Source organism: Aulonocara sp. 'chitande type north' Nkhata Bay, linkage group LG23 (assembly GCF_057382095.1).
Source record: "Aulonocara sp. 'chitande type north' Nkhata Bay isolate Kocher_YH1m ecotype deep benthic linkage group LG23, A_spYH_male_GT1.1, whole genome shotgun sequence".
NCBI lineage: Eukaryota > Metazoa > Chordata > Actinopteri > Cichliformes > Cichlidae > Aulonocara > Aulonocara sp. 'chitande type north' Nkhata Bay.
Genome location: NC_141365.1, coordinates 7,485,365 through 7,504,788, shown reverse-complemented (window position 1 = coordinate 7,504,788; position 19,424 = coordinate 7,485,365). Strand labels below are relative to the sequence as shown.

The 19,424-nt window shown below is 40.1% G+C and overlaps 1 protein-coding gene and 1 long non-coding RNA gene across 3 annotated transcripts in view; one reads left to right on the top strand and one right to left on the bottom strand.

Moving 5' to 3' along the window:
* ncanb (neurocan b) overlaps positions 1-19,424 on the bottom strand; it is a 186,069-nt gene that overhangs the window by 119,579 nt on the left and 47,066 nt on the right. For both annotated transcript variants that reach the window (XM_086281800.1, XM_086281801.1), the window contains exons 3-6: positions 12,201-12,430; positions 11,926-12,094; positions 7,214-7,388; positions 1,567-1,694 (exon numbers count right to left, since the gene is read on the bottom strand). In XM_086281800.1, the coding sequence (XP_086137926.1) occupies positions 1,567-1,694; positions 7,214-7,388; positions 11,926-12,094; positions 12,201-12,430 (702 nt within the window). The remainder of the gene's footprint in view (positions 1-1,566; positions 1,695-7,213; positions 7,389-11,925; positions 12,095-12,200; positions 12,431-19,424) is intronic.
* Positions 18,672-19,127, top strand: LOC147301094 (uncharacterized). Its single transcript, XR_015127255.1, has 3 exons — positions 18,672-18,734; positions 18,822-18,892; positions 19,022-19,127. It is a non-coding gene; the product is annotated as an uncharacterized LOC147301094 (long non-coding RNA).

Genomic DNA, 19,424 nt, shown 5'->3' with positions numbered 1-19,424 from the left:
AATATTTGATTTCAAGATGTAAGTACAAATGTTTTCTTTAAATAACGTTTAAATAGCTTGATCACGTGGCCATCTTTCTTCTCTAATCCTTAAAAATGGTTTGAAGTTCTTGTAGATTTGGAGGACTTTCATTTTGCACAGTAGCAGCTTTATAAGGTGCAGCCTACCAGCTACTCTTGCTATAATCGTCAGGCTTTGAGGTGATGCAGTAAACACTGACATAGTTGTCAGATCTATCATTCAAGATTTATGGACATTTGTGAGAGAAAACCAAAGCAGGCCTCCAATTTCTAGCCAACAACCATTGATTTTGATGTATGAAAACCAACTCTGTCTCCATCTGTCTTGCAATGCTTCCAGCTAACTGGCATTGAACAGAATACTCTGTAAAAATGCTTCAAACATGCATTCAATTGTTATATATTTTATATGATGTGACGCTAACAGATTTAGGCTATAGGCAAAAAGTCAGCCAACTTGGAGAACAACTTAAAGGTGGAGCAACACTTTATGAAATCAGGATATGCCCCCTAACTTGCAAAGTAAATCTATATTAAGTCTCTAATGTGTAAAGAGAGCTTTCCGCTACCTTTTTGCAGTTATAAGTGTGCTGTCAGGGTTCTGAGTTTTCTGTATAATATTATTCTTTTGGCTTTGAGAATCATTTGTTTTGACATTTTTCTTGTAATAGCATTTCCTGGTCGGTTTCTTTATATTTATATTTTCTGTTTTTACTTTTACTTCAAGTTGGGTATTTAAGTCACTGAGTTCCTGTGTGTTCCTGCCTCCCTTGTGTTTTCATGGCTTGTTTAGTCTCTGTTTTGTTCCCATTTTTATTTTTTTATTCCTTCTGAGTCATTATGTTAAGTTATCCTCAGCTGTGTTCTCACCCGTTACCTCTCCACCTTGTTATCATGTGAGTATATGTCGTCTGAGTCGCCTTGTTGTTTGCCACGTCGTCCCTCATTGCTTTGCGTTCCTTTGTTCCTTGTTGTCTTTTATTTGTATTTTATGGCCCTGTTTTTAGGCGTTGTTTACATTTTGCAAGACAGGATTAAGGTTGTTTTGCTTTTTCTATTGCAGTCCACCTTCGACTCCCACACAGCCGATCTTTGACACACAGTCCATGACATCTTTATTACATCCTTGTAAAAATCTCACAATAAAGATTAAAACGATAAAAATGGAATAAGCATGACACCAAATCTATAGATTTCCCAGTTTTATTGTGTAAGCTATTGCGTTTACAACATGCAGCAATTGGGGATGGGGTAAATAAGATTTTGGATACATAAGATGTGCCCAGTGCCACCTCTTCTTGTGGCGCTGCAAATCAGAGCAAACTTTTATGATAACACTACTGACCCACTTAGCTTCTGCCTTCAGGCCTCTGCATCTCCCTCAGTTGAACAAACTCTCCTCCCTTTCCTCTTCCACTGCTCTTCTCTACACTGTGCTAACAGAGTATTAAGGCCTGGTCACAGCCTTCTGGCACTGCGAACCCTCGGCTTAGTGGACCCATGCATGACTAAACTCAAATGTATGGTAGAAGCTCCTGACTCCTACCTTGAAGACGCTTAGCAAAACAGTAGACATCAAACAGCTCATCAGGGGACCTATTGCCGTAGTTACGAACTCCAGGTGAGTCCTCACAATCCCCATAGCAACCTGGCCGTGGTGACTGGATGGGATACCTGCAGAGGAACCCAAGAGATAGGGACAATGACAGAGAGAGTGAGAGAAGAAAAGAGAGTGAGATTAATATAGCCTGGCCATGAAAAAAGCAGCCAGAGACTTGGCTCCCCTGGGATGAGTCTGTGTTCACACGCATACAAAATAAGATAAAAGGTACACTTTTATCATTGCCTGCCCTGAAATACAATAAGTTTAAACATATCTTCCTCTCAGAGTTGACCAAAATATATTTCCCAAATACTAATGAAAAATAAACACAGAGATGTCCTCTCTTGAATCTGGTTGGAAGCAAGAAATATAGTAACATTCACAATATGCGACAACAACCGCAGGAAAATAATTGGCAAGCACTTCAATGGATACACTATCTTGTTTGTTTTAATTGTTCTGCCCTCGGTGTGAGTTTCACAACCAAATCGTTTCATTTTAAATCGTTTGAAAATGCATTTAGTGCTCTAGCAGTATAAGACTGTCAATGCTCGAGCTTTTAGAAAGAGAAAGAAAGAGAGATAGAAAGTCAAGAAGAGGTTAAAAGAATCAGGAATTTGTGTGGTGGCTTGGCATGCCTGTGGGGCTAAAAAGAAAAAAACAACATCAACAATCTATATTTAGGCTCCAACTGAGCAATTATTCCACAAGAACATTGTTTCCTGCAGCACCACAGTGCAAACAAAGAGGCTGATTAAAAGATTATGCTGGGCATACAGGGACTTTATGAAGCACTTGGAAAAGATGCGCAATCAAATATACATGAAGAAGACAGACATGCTTGTGATATAAGAAGAGAACAAAATCTTTTAGTGTCTCAGGCCGCAGCTACTTTCTTTTTGCTTGGTGTCTGATGAAATGGCGGTTGATGTCTATATTTTTTCACCAAGTATTAATTGGACACTTTCCTCCTGGCTGATGTGCAGTCAGAGCCTCCTGGATCTGGACCAATTAGGTAGCTCCCGAGTGAAAACAACAGGAGTGCGGGATGGAAGGCGAGAAAGAAAAAGGCAAGGAAGTCGTGCCGCAGGAAGTCTGTGAAAAACTGTCAGGCAGACAACAGTCAGTGTGCTTGTCAAGTGGAGCAACGGCAATTTGAAATTAAAATGCTGATATGGAAAACAATGTGGAGAGGCAGGCTCTGACTGGTAATGTAAAAAGGGATTTAACAGAAAGTGGCAAGCTGAAGTACATGGCTGACAGGCAGCTCAGAGGGGGCTGATGTAGTTAAACTGCCTTTCCAGTGTACAAACAAGCTATTAGGTCCAATTATGTTGCACAGTATCAAGTCTATGAAAACCCCCAAAATATCACAATGACTTTCAAACTTTGATACTTTATACTTATAGATAGTTCATTAACTTGTGTTTTTGTAGACGTATTATTTAGAGATTGTCTTTTGTTATAATGTTTGATAGTGAGGAAAGCAATCACAAATATTAGTCTTATCTACTGCTTGAAAGAGGTTTTATACGATAACTCTCTTCAGCAAACCGTGTTAGTATGAGAACTAGATAGATAACTTATTTAAAAGTCAAGTTCAGCTGCAATCTATGAGTCAGTCAGTGTCTATAGGCAATGGCGTGTCCAGCGGGGTGGCCTGGGGGGGCACAGGCCACCCCCCCCAACCAGACTGGCCACCCCAGGTGTCACCCCAAAGGCAAAACAATAAAATTCAATCAAATATCAAATGTCCGATTATGTTTTCACGGTGACGCTCAGATATCCGAGTGTAAGTGAATGCAGCATCGGCTTCTGCGCTATGTGCATCACGTTAGCAAAGGTAGGAGAGCCAAGAACGAAAGACGTCACTGCAGGAAACAATTTTTCGGTGAAAGAAAATGAGGACAGAATAAATGTCCCGGTAAGTAATATTAAGTTTGTTGAGTTTAGTAAACTTCGGCGAAATTAGAATACCAAGGAAAAAATAACACTTAAAGAATTATTGCAGCCGTGGAATATTTCAGACAGTATGCTACAGAGGGGAGCTAACATAAGAGTTATGAGTTATAAGATGTAATCTAAGTCGTAACATTGCTGTATGGAGCTGCAGATTTGGTTGCAGGTTAACATAGCTGGACTGGCCATCGGGCTTATTTGACTTATTTTTTATTTTTTTTGTAACGGCATGAACAATGAGAGGTGGTGGATTGGCCAGATGCAGGTCGATGTGTAGAAATAACTCCGTTGTTTGGTGGTGGCTATGGCGGGGCTTCCACAGAGGCAGCAGGTGGATGAGGGAAGGGGAGGCAGGAGGAGAGCCCCGAGGCAGCCACCAGTCCGAGTGTCAGGTGAACTGAACTTCAGGTAAGAAGTCATGACCTGCAGTCTATCTGGGTCAGATATAAACTAAGTTTAGGTGGAGTTTATTTTCGTTGTGCTGACTTTTTACTGTCAGTTGCAATAACTCATACTGCGTTCTAGCCAGCTTGGAGTTTTTATACAGCTGTTCGGTTGCTATGATGTTACTGATAGTGAAGTTTATTTTATTCATAAGGTTAGTTAGTAGAGTTGCCAACGGCTCCTTAAAAAAATGGAATGGTCCCTCATTCAGAGAAAATATTACGCGTTTCGTATTGAGCTGAGAAGAGACACAGTTTGTCCCGAACTTCAGCTAGAATGGAAAAAGACACAAAGCTGGATTTATTCTGTCTTTACGCTGCACAGCTGCCTCTTCTCTCATCCTGCCTCTCCTGTTGCTACTTCAATCATGAAACTGATCGATGATCAGCTGATCGGCTTTTCTCTCTTGTTTGTTTATCGCCCACTTTGCGCCAGAAAGACGAAACCAGCAGATGTGGCGCTAAACAACAGCAGCACGTTTAAGCTTGATCGGCTGTTGTTAGAATTTATTTAATATTAATTTCTAGTATCAGCTGATGTTTGCTGGAGCCACAGCTGTAAAGCTGCTGGTCATGATGTCGGTTTGGATATCTGGTGAGAGGGAAACGTGAAGACCACCCACCAGGATCCTTTTTTATGTAGCTGACAGCTGGTAACTGTGCAGGGGCGGGTCTAGCAAAGTTTTGCCAGGGGGCCAGGTAGGGCATTAACAGGGAAAGGGGGAACAAAGAAATACTTTTCTTTCTTATTCTCATTTAAAATATCTAGCTTTTATTAAATAATTATCTAAATCTTACAACCAAAGTTTTTATCTGACGTAAAATGTATAGAAATCATACATATACCAAAAAGACTGTACATCACTGTCACAACAGGGTTTGTTTTCATTCAAAGGCTTTATGGCTTTAATACCTGGTGGGTCGGTCTGTAGTCAAAATGCCCGATTTTCTGTCCCAGTCCAGCCCTGCAGGTTATACTGGCAGTGTCACCATGCCAGCTGAATGTATTTCATCATCAGCCAGTGTTGTTCTTTATCAATATTACCAAAGTTTACCATAAGGCAGCATAGAAAGTATTTACTTGCTTTCAGGTTTTATTCAAATGTTAGTCTTTTCAGTTGTTTCTCCACTTTTTTCCTGTTTCAAAATCAAACACCAGTTTGTGAGAAGATTATCTTCTTTTTTTAACAGGCAGAGAAAGTTTTACATTGGAACTGGCTAATTTGTCAATTGTTTGCTACAAATGTTCGTATTTTAATATTCAAAAATGTTTTTGCCCAAAACATATGTGCAGTATATGTCAGTAAAAATACTATGCAAATATTGCTGTCCTTGAATGCTGAGTAAACACTGACAAAGCACTGATTGTATCTCTTGTACTTTATCAACGCAGTATCTAAAAACTTTGCACCGTAGTGGTTAAAATCTCATTCTAATAAGAGTTAAAAGTGCATTTGGTTATTAGGTTTATAGGATTATTGAATTATGGTTAACGGTTGGTAGAATTTTTTTTTTAAACATTATCTGCCAATTAAATCTGCCACCCTTCTCCAAATCTGTGCCCCTACCTGGCCCCCCCAACAAAAATTTTCTAGACACGCCACTGTCTATAGGATAAATAATGTGTTGCCTGTAACCGAAGACAGTTTCCTCACAGATTCTCTAAAACTTGAAATTTGGCACACTGACTGATATTTTTCACCAAACCTCATGACTACACCTCGAGCATAGCAATCCCAACCAATGGGGTTGGGCTTGCTGAAAGTAATTTTGTGCATATATCTTTAAACCACATAAATGAGGATTCAAAAAGGATCAAGCAAAGCGTTCAAAGCATGTTACAAGGTCAATTTCCACCATACAAAATCACCAAAGTAATGGATGTTTTGAAGACCTCTTCCAGTCATCCCCAAAAATACCTTCAGTCAAATGTTGTTGGGATTTTTTAAATAACTCATGTGCGTTCTTAAGTCACAGCCAATGAAAAGCACCAATCAAGTGACATAGATGAACTTCAGACAAAGCCTTATGAAAGTGAAAAGACAGAGCTTACAGAAAGTGATTGTGATTTTTGGCACTATTAGATCATTATCCCATAGCGTCCTGCCTAACTGCTCACCACTGTTTTTTCATTTCAGCTATCATTAATGACCTTTTAAAATTTACCCCAGGTTTTCTCAATTGGATTAGCAGAAAACAATTCAAATAAATTGAGGGTACCAATTCTTACACATGTTATGAAACTATGCATGAACCCATGCCATTTCCCATTACAGTGGTCCCTTGTTTTTCACGGGAGTTACGTTCTAAAAATAACCCGCGATAGGTGAAATCTGCAAATTAGCCAATTATTATAGATGTTTTAAGGCTGTAAAAGCCCTCACTACACACTTTATACACTTTTCTCAGACAGGGATGAACATTTCACACTTTTCTCTCTTGTTTAACACTCAAAGTTCAAACCTTGTAGAAAAATAAGTCCAGTATTGTAGAATGAAACCAAAGACACCTGCAGGTGACGACGTTTTGTCGACATTGTTGTGTTTGTTGGGGAGAAAATTTACAGACATACAGAACAAGACTTCAGAGTCACACAGCTTATTTGTTGTCATTTCTAGCCAGAGGGAAAATATGTCTTTTTTTCACAATTTTTCTTCTGGATTTGCTGATGATACCCTTTATTTAATGGGGGTTTGTTGCACAGATTCCACAAAAAGACTGAGGAGTCACTTGGGTTTGTGAACTGGCTATGAACATCTTGTGTTATTTAAAGCAGACTCCATGAGTGGGGAGTGGATTTGAGTGATTTGGGGTAAATAAAAGGGTAATTAATGATAGAAGCAAAAAACATCTAAATTTAGCAGCAGTGAGGTGGGCGGTTAGCCAGGCCATTCTACGTTGGGCCAGAATTTTAAAAAACGGACATTGTGAATAAATAACTTGAAACCAGTGATTTGGGCCATCACATCATAAGAAAGTAATGACAGAGGAGAAAGAAAGCAGATTTAATGCACTTCAAAACTGGATATATTTTTTTAAGACCTGGAAGCTATTTACATTGTTTATATACAGTTTCTAGAATGTAGTAATTCAGCCAGTATATTAACTAGTCATATTGAATAATGTATTCTTGAATTTTATTCCAACAAAACCCAAATAGCTCTTGTACCCAGCTTGAAAAGCCTCACCGTACAGTCTGGTCAGAAAGCCAGCCAGCGTCACAGTTGTCATAGCCATCAGCAAAGGTAGCCTGCAGCTGACCAGGTGTTGCGATGGCCGCTGAGTTCTCCATGCACACCCTCTTGGCATCAGCAAAGGTCAGGGCATAGCGGTCATGAGGGGCCCGGTAGTGGAATACCACACCTGGAGCAAAGAAATTGTGATAAGAAATAAAGAGGAAGCTCAAAAAACACGAATACATAACATGCAACCTTCAATTCACCAAAGTATTTATGAACTATAACCTTGCACCATCGAAACATGAGCATGTACATGCTCACAGGCATATGTGCACAAAGCCCCCTTGACATCCTCATCAGGTGTTGACATTGTTCCATCTGTGTGATATGAAACTACAGGATTCAGATTCAGGAACCTCTGTACGTGAGTCTCATTTGCATCGGATAGTCGGTTGGCTTATTTGAGAAAAGAGATGTTGCCCTTGGATACAGAGATTGACAAACAGTGGTGATGTTTATTTGACTGATTTAACAGTACAAACACAGTGTCCCCCTGCTGCACGCCGCCTGCCTCTGAACCCATGATGGAATGACAAAGAAGACAGACAAAGAAAAGGAAAACCATGCGTGCATTAAACCAAAGTGAAAAGAAAAATAGGCAGAGAATATGAAAAGCTTGGTTAAAAATTTTGAAGTAGAAAGACATGACACAGTATATTCCATCGAACCTGGAATAGAACTGCATCAGAAGGTCTATCCAAGCCTTTCACACAACACTGTGCCCCTGATGTGCATCCAGCAACATGAAAGCTAGTGGCTGTTTGGCAACTAATACATCGCCTTTATCTTCGCTGGCATTGTCTGGGAGAGTGACAGATATTCCTATGTGAGACGTAGGGCCCTTGTGACAATTTGAGCATTAACACTCCAGGCTTTAGCGCAGAGAGTAAGCAGGGCCATTTGTAGACAGAGAGAGTTCCCACAGCACCAGCAGTGCATCTGCTGTTGCGGGCAGAAGAAATGTTTTGTTTCTTTTCTCTTCTCCTAATTTCTCAGCCTCCATCCCTTCTCTTTTGAGGCTGCGGGGTTTTGTCCAAACATAGATGCTACTGTAGCTTGCTGGCTAACACATGCACCAGAGAGATAAATGGGTTTCCTCTCAGCATGGGAAACCCAGTGCCTTTCCACAGGGAATGCACAATACCTCATCTCATCTATTTTTACCACGATGCATCTTTGTACATCCCCACACAGTCTCCTAAGGGAAAAACAGAAAGCCACCATATGATGCCCTCGTTGCTACACTAATCAGGAGCTGGTGTCTCTTGACACTTGAATTATTATATGGTGCAATGTGCTTTAGTGTTTAAAAATGTATAATTATTTTTCTTTATTTAACCCAACAAATACAATGAGGCAATTTTGAATAAATGATCAACCTTTTTTGTTTAAATTACAGAGCGGTAAGAGCTGTTTCAAAGTGCTAATTTTTTTGAAAATACAATCACTTACTTGCTTTCTGGCCATGGATGAGAGAACCACTTTCAAGTCTGACAATATAAACACAGCAAATACAGAAACAGCTAGTCTGACAGCATTTGAACATTTTGTGCCATTCTGAAAGGAGCAACAGTAACTCTACTACATTGGGCCAAGTGATATTTACATATCACTTTAAACACATATGTCTGAACTGCAAGCAATTGGATTAAAGGCACAACATGTAAATAATGAATGTGTCACAATGAAGTTAACAAACTGAGCAATGCATTACAAGTCTAAAGATAGTTTACTCCCACCTCTTGGTTGTATCATCTTTCTGCAACTGATGTATTTTAAGTTCAGAGTGTGATTTCTAAACCACACTTTCATTCCTAATTTGTGACAACGCAGAAAAGGTGACAAAGGAAACAACAGAACATAAAGTAAAATTAAACAGTCGCAGTGCTGACCTGTAAGTTACACAAGCGCTATATGAGGAAACATTTCAAAGCAGTGACATTTTAGACTAGTGTGTTAGACACTGCTGTTCGATGCACTACAATCATCATCCACAAAATAAGAAAAAAAACAAAACAAAAACAAACTTTTGGAAAAAAGAAAACAACTTCAATCTCTCCAGTAAACTTTCAGAAACTTGCAGAGTTGATATCAGCTTTTCTAGATGGTCGTCTTATAGCTGACATGATCTGGCCATTCAAGTAGTTTCCTTCCATTCAGAGGTTACATTAACAATAGTCAGTGCAGATACACTATGCACTGCTCTTACAGCAGTGAGCTGCCATATGTCACCACAGAGAAAGTCTGACGAACACAATCAATAGCACTGCGTTGTAATTGGTGAGACACAGCCAATTGGTCAGTCAATATGTGCCAGGAGAAAGGAAGACGATGGAGACAAAACAAGGAGGAAGAAAGGCAGAGGGAACAAGGGAGAAATAAAAAAAAAAAAACAACAAATGGCAGAAGAGGACATCAGGGAACACACAAATTACTCTATAAGAAGAGTGGTGTGGATTAATATGATATTAATACAGCTGAGCAGTATCAATACCTGCTAATTAACATGTTGAGCAGTTGGTAGAATTAGCGAGAGGACGGCTGTGGTCTGCCATGTACCGTGACTTCCAATTAAGACTAAGCCCTGGAGAAGGCTACTCCTCGCCAGCTACGTAATTGGCTTCTCTCTGAAGGAGTGGTTTTCATGGTGTATTAATCAATTGGCCAAGAATGGGAGGACACAGGGTCTCCTAAGCATAGTGGCAGGGGTCTCACTTATGAAATGTATTCTATGAGCACCTATTAGGTGTTCTTCATACTTGACAAAACCAGATGGCATCCTTGTTGAAGTACTGAAATTAGGCATTAGGCATAGTGGTCTTTACAAACAGGCACACACAAATTTCCCACAGACATTAACAAGCTTGCACGTGTTCACATTTGAACCATGTGCAGAAACTGAGTGCAGTCTGTCTCTATTACTATGAAGAGTGAAAATGGAGCCAAAAGTCCTCTGAACTTTTACAGCTTCTGTTGGTTATGTTAGCGGTAGCATGGCTTCGTAGTAAGTGGTGGCGTGGTGTACAGTGCCTAATGCATCAATCAGTTCCCGGCAGTCATTATGATAGTAGGTTATTATTAAAAATAGTGAGTGCCCCGACAAAAACCTATGATAGCTTTGCAGATAAAACACCCAGACACGGTAATAATAGTTCCACTAGAGCGAGCTACCTCCAAGTAGCGTGGTATTCCACAAATATCGGTTTCCTGGACAGAACAAATGGTTTGCCTATTTAGTTAAGCCACCTAGAGCCACACAGAGCTCTCGGTGCAATGCTATTTGACAACACTGTGCCCTGCTGGGTTTCTACCTTATTGGCTTCATTAGGTTTTCAGTGCATGAACAGCACCTGAATGGCCCAGGTCAATGATGTTTAATGTGTTTGAGTTCCTTCACCTTTTCCCTATCATCATACATTCTACATAAACAGTAAACAACCCTTGCTGTAATGATTGTACTAGCCTGACACGGAAACAGGGTCATTATTATTCATAGTGGCAGACCTTGAGAGCTACAATGGAGCTATACACAACCAGCGCGGCAGTTATTTGCTGAGACAGTTCTTTGTGTTGGTTAAACACACATAACGCATACATAATGTAATCGCGTACATCAACACACACTGAATAGAAATAATCAGTTTTTATGAAGATACTTCCTGCTTTCTACCTTTTTTCTTTTTCTTACAAAACATTGAAAATAGTGTTAATAATTCGTCTTATAGCCATCAAATTAAAACAAAACCTGGTCACGTCCTAAGTTTGTTACATGTACAAACTCTGATTAGGATGAGAGGAGGCAGTGGTATAACTGAACACTACAATAATAACACAAACAATTAATGAAGATTACCCCAAATATGCTGTTTGAGTTTTTGAATCTTTTTATTAGTTTAGTTCTTGATTTTTTTATTACTGGTAATTCTGTCTGCACTCCTAATGATGCTACATCTAACCAGATGAACTAGCAGTAATTTTAAATTGCTACTGCGTTGTATTCCAAGTTGTTTCTTTATATAACAGATACTACATCCTGAATCAGTTGCACAGATATTGTACACACTACTAAATAATGAAGTGTAAGCTTTTAAATAATTTTAAAATCATCTGGACCGTGACTGGGATCATTTTGAAATGAAACTGGAGCAATTTTAAAACAGAATCAGTCATCCAGTCACAAATATTATACTGTTGTTTTATTGTAATTCAGCACTGCAGGTATATTTATTTTGCAACTGCTTACAAAAAAAGACCCTGGAGCCTACTTTTGCCTACCTCCCAGCTCACACTGAACGCAACATCAATGCCTATCCCTGCAGGTGGTGCATCCACAGGATGGGGTAGATACATGGACTTTGCTAGACAGGGGTTCATGCTATTTCTTTCCACTGTAATTGACCGAGCATCATGGTTACAGATCTGGCCACCAAATGCTTGGCGCCTAGTTTTCTTCCTACTAGTTTGTGGATGAGGTTATCGAGCTCTAAATCTTCCACTTCTGGAGTTTTCTGCCTTAGAGGTAGGGTGAGGAGTGGGTGATGCTAGTGTGACTACTCACTATATTTTACCAGAAGTAATTTAAATGTAGGTGAAATGTTGAAAACTTTACCTTAAATTTAAAATAACTATCACAGTGAAAGAAAAGTTTACATTTTATTCACCTGTGACCTCCAGAGGAACTGTGTCCTGCTCATCATTAATGCCCACCACTACCTCACACCGATATAGACCAGAGTCGCTAGAGCGCAGCCCAGTCAGAGCGAGACTGGCATTGTAGCGGTTCTTATTATAACCAGGCAGTGTGACACGACCCTGGAAGGCCTTCTTCACCTGAGGAGCAGAGAGTGAGAAAAATAGTGAAAAAAAAATGTTTGAGAGAAATAGCTAAATTACAGGTAAGTCAAGCATTTACTAACGGTAAATATGTTTACTGTACCTTGACCACATTGTCTTTGGCCACCAGGACTGACTGTTCCTTTTGCAGGCCATCAGAGCCTCTTTGGCCCCAAACCTTAGTCCACTTGATTCTGGGCGGCTCATGGAATGAACCAGCACTGGGGCGGAGGGTGAAGAGGCAAGGGAGCAGAACTGTTTTAGAAAGCTCCTCACTTATGGTCTGATGGGTAACCTTCCGCATATTCACCACTGTATCTGCACTGGTTAAGCCTGAGAAGAGGAGAGGAGAAATAAATCAGTGCTTTTCATTTGTAAATGAAGTAACAAAATGTTTTGTCTCATTAAGCAGGTTTCTCTTAGTTGCTTCTTTGAGAGTCAAGCATGTGCTTTCCCTCTGAGTTCCGTTACCCCATCAGATCTTTCTTGTAGTAGAGTAGAAGGGAAAAAACACAAGCTCATTGTGTCCCTATGATTATTGATTATCCGTCATTGATCCAACAGACCATTAGCTTGATATCTAACACTGGGAGGCATATATATAAAAGATTTCAAAGGTGCTTTCATGAACCATACATCAAATGTGGATATGAATTATAGGATCAATATTACACACCTCTTTTTGCAGTTTAAGTCACCACCATCCCCACCGTAAAAATAAAAATATTTTATCCTAAATGCAGGGACAGGATATTATTAAAATGAATGACTTTAAGAAAAGGTAGTGTCTTGAGCAAAATCCTGCAAAGTTCTGTTATTGATATTTGTTTTCAACCAGTGTAAAACGCTTTTTTCAATGGTAGAGTTTCTTTAATACACATCATACATTATCTTTATGCTCTAATCCGGTGCCACCTTCACAGAAAAGATATAGGTAGCTCATTTACATTGTAGAGGGAAACAAAACAACACAGTGATGCAGTTTATCACTTCTGAGCTTTATCCACTTCTTTGTTTCTCTTGTGCACAGTGTATGAATGAGGTTTACCTGTAAACGCTTTCCCCTCATCTCACTTTTTTATAGTTCGCTTATCAGTCACTACTTCCTTTCTCTTATTTCTAAGAATCCTGATATAAAATGTTGCTGTCTTATCTAATTTGCCCCAAAGACAAGAAACAGCCAAGAAACACATTCATTTTCAATGTACAGTTGTGTGTATGCAGCAGCTGATGGGTGGCTTAATGATATTTCTTGCAGCCGTGCCTGGCTGAGCTCCATGACTCCAGGAGGGTTCAATCTTTTGGGAAAGCAATTCTTACATGAAAGGTTCATTGTATTTTTTGTTCGTTTAATTGAAGAGAATTGTTCCCTCCAAATCTGAAGTCATGACTGTGAGATGGACAGGTGGGTTAGTGTAGGGCTGCAAGTGATGAGGGTTGTGTAGCAGACTTATGGTGAAGAAAGAGCTGAGCAAGAAAGAAAATCCTTTGATTTATTATTTATGGTCATGAGCTTTGGGTAGTGACCAAAAGAATTAGACTGCAGATACATTTAGATGAATTAATTTCCTCCGTAGGCTGGCAGGGAATAGCTTTAGAAATATAGAGCTGCTGCTCCCTTGTGTCAAAGAGAAGCCATGCGATGTGGTGCAGGTCTCTAATCAGGATTCCTCCAGGGAAACTTCCCTTGAAGACCTCAGGGTAGACCTGGAATTTCAGGGGTGATATCTATCTGGCCCAGCAGTGTCTCTGGATTCCCCAAGAAGAACAGGAAACAATTAGGCTGACTAAAGTTTTGTTAGTTGCTGGAAAAATACATATGGAATACCCCGATTAGCTTTCTGCTCTTGTAATTGTTTTTTGTCATTAGCAATTGTTATCATGTATTCATTCTACAAGGGCACCATTGAAAGTGTCCTCGCTGGCTGCTGTGTGGAACCGAGGCTGCACAACCTCCTGCCAGAAGACCGGCTGACCGGAAGACCCAGCAAGCCATAGTGAGTGCAGCCAACAAGATTATTTGTGCCCTCCTGCCCTTCCTCATGGACATTTTCAACACCCATCTCTTCCACCCTTCACACTTCCTTTTCAGCTTCTTGCCTTCGGGAAGAAGATTTCTAGAGCATCCGGGCTCGCTCTGCTAGACTGATAAACAGCTTCATTCACCAGGATGTTAGAAGACTGAACTCTGTTCACTATCACCCTGCTCTGCCCTCTAACCCTAGACTGTAAAACTATCTCACATGAGTTGCATTTAAATCTTTAATGCTGCTGTCTGTCTTTGGTAAACAAAAGTCCCATACAGAATCCAAGATCATTCAGGCCACACGAGAACTTAACACAGGGAGCTAATAAGATAGTGAGACAAAGGCTGAGGAGAAGATGGGACTATTTATACAGATGGGGTAATCAGGGAAGTGGAAACAGCTGAGACACAAGTGTGAGTCACTTGAGTCACTTGTGAGGACAATCAAGACAGAAGAGACAAGTAACTATAAAAATAAAACATGTTAAAGTGTTCCTGAGTGAGACAGAGTTGCCCTTGATGCATCCATCAAAGTGTGAGCGTCTGAATGTTAGGCTAAAAGTCTTAGCCATAGATAAAAGTGGTTGTATGAATGTGAATGCATTAATAAGGCTTGTACTACTAAAATGATTGGAATAGCAAAGCACTATATAAACACCAGTTTCATTTAAAATGAGGAAAGACACACAGGGATTAATAAATTCATGAATGTAAACAGTATCTATTACTAAAAGATAACAAGCATTATAATGGTCAGGAATAATTGAAAATAAAACCTCAGCACTAAACAACAATATACTAAGAATAAAAGAAACCTTAAAGCAAAGAAACAGAGAGTACCTAAAAATAAATAAGAAACTGAGACTTCAAAAACTCTGGGAACAGACCAGGGTCCACAGTAAGTTACTTTATTAATAAAACATGTTTTAAAACTGGCCTGTAGTGTCAGTCAGTCAGCAAATAATTAGAAACACAATTTGACCTGCAGAGAAGTTGAAGATCTATATCAAACAGGTACAGCTGCTGCTGCTAAGAATGAGTGACAAAAGACAAGTAGAGAGAAAAAACAAATAAAGAATTTAGCACAGCCAAGGATTGTGAAACAGACAGTGAGGTGGGGAAAATGAGCCTACCCGATTTCTTTTATTAGTGTCGGTTTCCGCTGTCATGCTCCATTCCTATTTGTCTGAATCCATGTTAAAGTACTACACGCTATAAGGTCAGCCTGTCCTGCCTGTAATTAAATGGCATATTTCTGGAACAGTGCTTTTCCAGTGATCACAGACGCATCGCTGCGTGAGCTGCTCAACCCCTCCGTCCTTCTCCCATCCTTGTCATTTTTCTCCCCATCTCCTGCCATTCTCTTTTCCCTCTTCGTCCCCTGCAGTACAACCACCTGCCAGCTTTCAGATGAGCTTTTCAACTCACTTTTTCTTATTTTTGTATTTTTATTCCACATATGTATAAAGATATACTATTTTTTTTTATTATTATTATTGTTTTCAGGACTTGATCCTCCTTAGCCCTTTTGTAAAAATTCACTTATTCCACCATTCTGACTCAACTTTGAATTAGTTGCCTTATCTTTGACAGCCACTGAATGCAATGCTCCCAACAGGGGAATATGATGTGAATGTGTGTGTGTACTTGCAAGTGGAAAAAAAAAAATCTCTTATTTACTATTCATGGAACATCAAGTGCACACTCTCTGCTCTGCACACACAGACACACACACATAACACACAAACCTTGCTGCCACATTTCATCCCTTACTGGATAGTTAATGTGCCTTTGAACACACATAAAAAATGTGCATGATTAGCTGTCATTGCTCATTCCTGTAGCCCTTATCCTGTTGCAGTTGCTCAAGCTAAGAGGATGAGTGCCTCTTCCCTGATAGCTTAACATCAGCCCTCCCATCACATTTTCACCTCCCCACAGACGCATAAACACACATTAATACCCACTTCTCTGCTTCTCCCAGTGACATCGCCTTAGACAAATGCTACTTGTTTAACTCCCTCACCGACAGATCTGTGTTGCTTGGCATGGCAACATCAAACAGCATTTGTGCTCTGAAATGGCCTCTCGTTTTGCACTCGAGAGGCGTTCAGCCCGTCGAGTGAGGTGACCTGTGAAACAAAATGCATGAAGCTTTCGAAAGCAGAACGATAAGACAAGAAGGGGAGGTGAGGAATAAATAAGCAAAGCAGTGTGGGTTGTTACCATGTGGCTACTTAGAGAAGACACCTTTTTCTGATTACTGTTTTTTCTCGCCTATGTATTAAAAAAATGTTTTTTTAGTTAGATGAATGCTCATATTTATTTTCTGGTGGCTCAATCAGTAAATAGCAACAAAAGTTGTTCCTCTTTAGCTTTACGTGTTGCTGGAGTTCCTGCGTTGTTAGGCTCAATCAATAACAATATTAATTTTATTATCAAAATATAAAACATATATATGAAACCATACATCTCAGCTGAACAGACACCACAAGTTCATGTAAACCATGGATACCACTGTTTTGCCAGCATGGCTGTTCCAAATAGCCTCTTGCCATGTAATGAATGCTTGACTTTCTCAGTATTTAATGCTCCCATTGGGGTTTATGTCAGGTGATTTTGTAGAAAGTAAAGCATATTCCCACAACCATGTTTGTTGAGGGTTTATTGGACTGTGATGTCATTCTCTCTTCTATTCATCTAACTTTCTGCTCATCCCATCTCTACCATCCTCCTTTGTCACACCACCCCTCTGCATGTCTTCCTTCACTGCTTCCATAAATCTCCTCTGTGGTCTTCCTCTTTTCCTCCTGCCTGGCAGCTCATGTGGTCACTGTTGGTCTGCTTAGCTGCACAGGGAATGCATCTGATTAAGTTTTTGCAAAGTGTTTTAGAGTGCCACATATTTTAGACACCTTCAGTCAAGGCAAGCGGTGACACTGAGAAAGTCCCTTTTTGCAAATAATAATGAAATGACTTCAGGCACTTTCACTAGTCCTGATTACTAAGCAATGTTTTTATATAATGAGCAGCTCACATCGGCTGAATGTTGACTCAGTGGAAGGTTTAAGTTTATCAAAGCATCAAGGTTACCAGGTGTATTGGGATGCTTATAATTTCTAATAAATTATTCATATTAATTTTGTCAATAACAGCACAGAAAATACTTGAGCTCTCTGGTATGAGAGTAGACGTGCAGGAAATAATTTACTTCTGACTTCTGTTTTACTTGATGGCAGCAACAATATCATTTTGCATTGATAGAAGAACTTGCAGAAGTAATCTAAAAGATACACAACTGACTCAATCATGACAGAGTCCAGGATGATGAGTTTGGAAGGAGGTAAGGAATGGGAGAGAAACAAACCCAATATCCAAACGAACAGAAAGAAAAGGAAAAAAGAAACAGGGGGTATGTGTAACAGGAAAATTGAAGTGATGTGATGTGGAAAGGGAGTCAAGAGAAGATGATGGAAAAAGTAGACATGCACTGTTATGATTCAGCAGGAGATGTGTAAAGATTGACAAAGTGAGACATTCATGCTCATACACACAAACACAAACAGAAGCGCACTTAAAAAAAACATCTTTCAGAAGAGAGGCTATCAGATTCCACTACCTGCTGTCACGCTCTTTGCTTTATCCCCCTTGAGGATGTGGCACTCGTCTTTGATTGTCACACACTCATGCACGTGCCCCTCCTCCCAACACACATGCCCGGACACACACAAATAGAGTGAAACGCGCTCCCAGAAGACAATCAACCTACAAACTTCCTTGCCTAAAGCGTGCACAGAACAAAAATAGGCAAATTTATTCTTTTAATTGGCCTGCCATTTTCTTGCCAAGTTCCACCTGCGTAAGTGTCATTTGGGTAACAACCCCAATGTTGCCAAAAGCGATACAAAGCTTTAAATGTAGCCAACCAAGTTTCACAATCAAAATCTCATTCACATTCTCCCGCCCACTCTTCACTCTTTCTGTCCACTTTATTTGGACAAATGCTTATCTTTGTTACATGGCCAGTGCTGCAATTTGCTCAGAGAAATTAAATAAAATAAATTGCCGATTCACTTGTTGAAAAGCCTAAATTACATCTCGAAGGGGACTGGGGGAATTTTGAAAGAAAAAAAAAAACAAGACAAACAACAACATTGCTCTCTTCCTCCATGGTAATGAATGTAAACAAGCAAGGGCGCCAGTGCCACCTCTATCTGAAATCTGCATTTAGATGGAAATGTTGTCACAGGCATAACCCACACAAGGCTCTTTTGTTTTGTTATCTATCCTTGTTTCATATTTCTCATTGTCATTCTTTTTTCTAAACAAGGCTTGGCTGGCTGTGAGGTGAAAAAAGACAAGAGGAAATCCTGAATGTCAATACAAAGCAGAAAGGTGCTCAAAAAGGGAGCGTGTGCTCAGTAAAACTTGTCCACTGGCAACATTGGATAGCAAAACCCAAGGTGCTATGGAGGACTCTTCTAAATGTCACCAGGTGATCTTTTATTGACCTCATCTTGTGTCTTTGCCTGCATGGGTACGAGAAGGGTAAGGTGTAACAGGACACATCGTGCAACTCTTCCCCGAAGATCCACTTCCAGCAGCCTGCAGGTAGAGCTTAGATTTTCCCATTTTCTCTGTTGGTTCACAGAGGCATCTGCGTGATCATCACCACTGACCCATCTGTCTTTCCATTAGAGGTGCTCTCGAATTATTAAACAGTCGGAGAGCCTTTATATAGCTGGCACGGAGCTGCACACAGACACAAGGTGGGCGGTAATGGCATTTTCACTGTAATAGGAACACAATTGAGAACATCATTCCTTGTTCTCGTTCTCTCTTTCTTATTCTTCCTCCTTTTCTTTCTTTCCATGGGGCTTGCAATGGGTTTTCCAAAGATAAAGGCAGCATTGTCTTCAATTTGACAACATCACAGCTGCCAATCTGCCAGTCAAGAGCTCCCGGGACTGATCGAGTATATCCCTCTGCAGTCGTCGGCACTCCACTTCTGCTGCCTGCATGCCAGCTGATTATATGTTTGTGTAAGTGTGTGTGTGTGGACAAGTGTGTGCAGGTCATAAATCATGACAGACGAGCTGTCTGACAGAGTCACGCCGCTATTTGTTGATTACTGTGTTAAGAAATGACAGTCGATACAACACATACAACTGCACAGCAGCAGGCACGGCTTGAACTCTTTTGAGATTTTGCTTTCACCTGGGAGGTGCTACATAAAGAGACAGTTCACAGGAAGCGGTTTATATTTATTTAACTGCAATAGGTAAATGCCTTACTAATAAT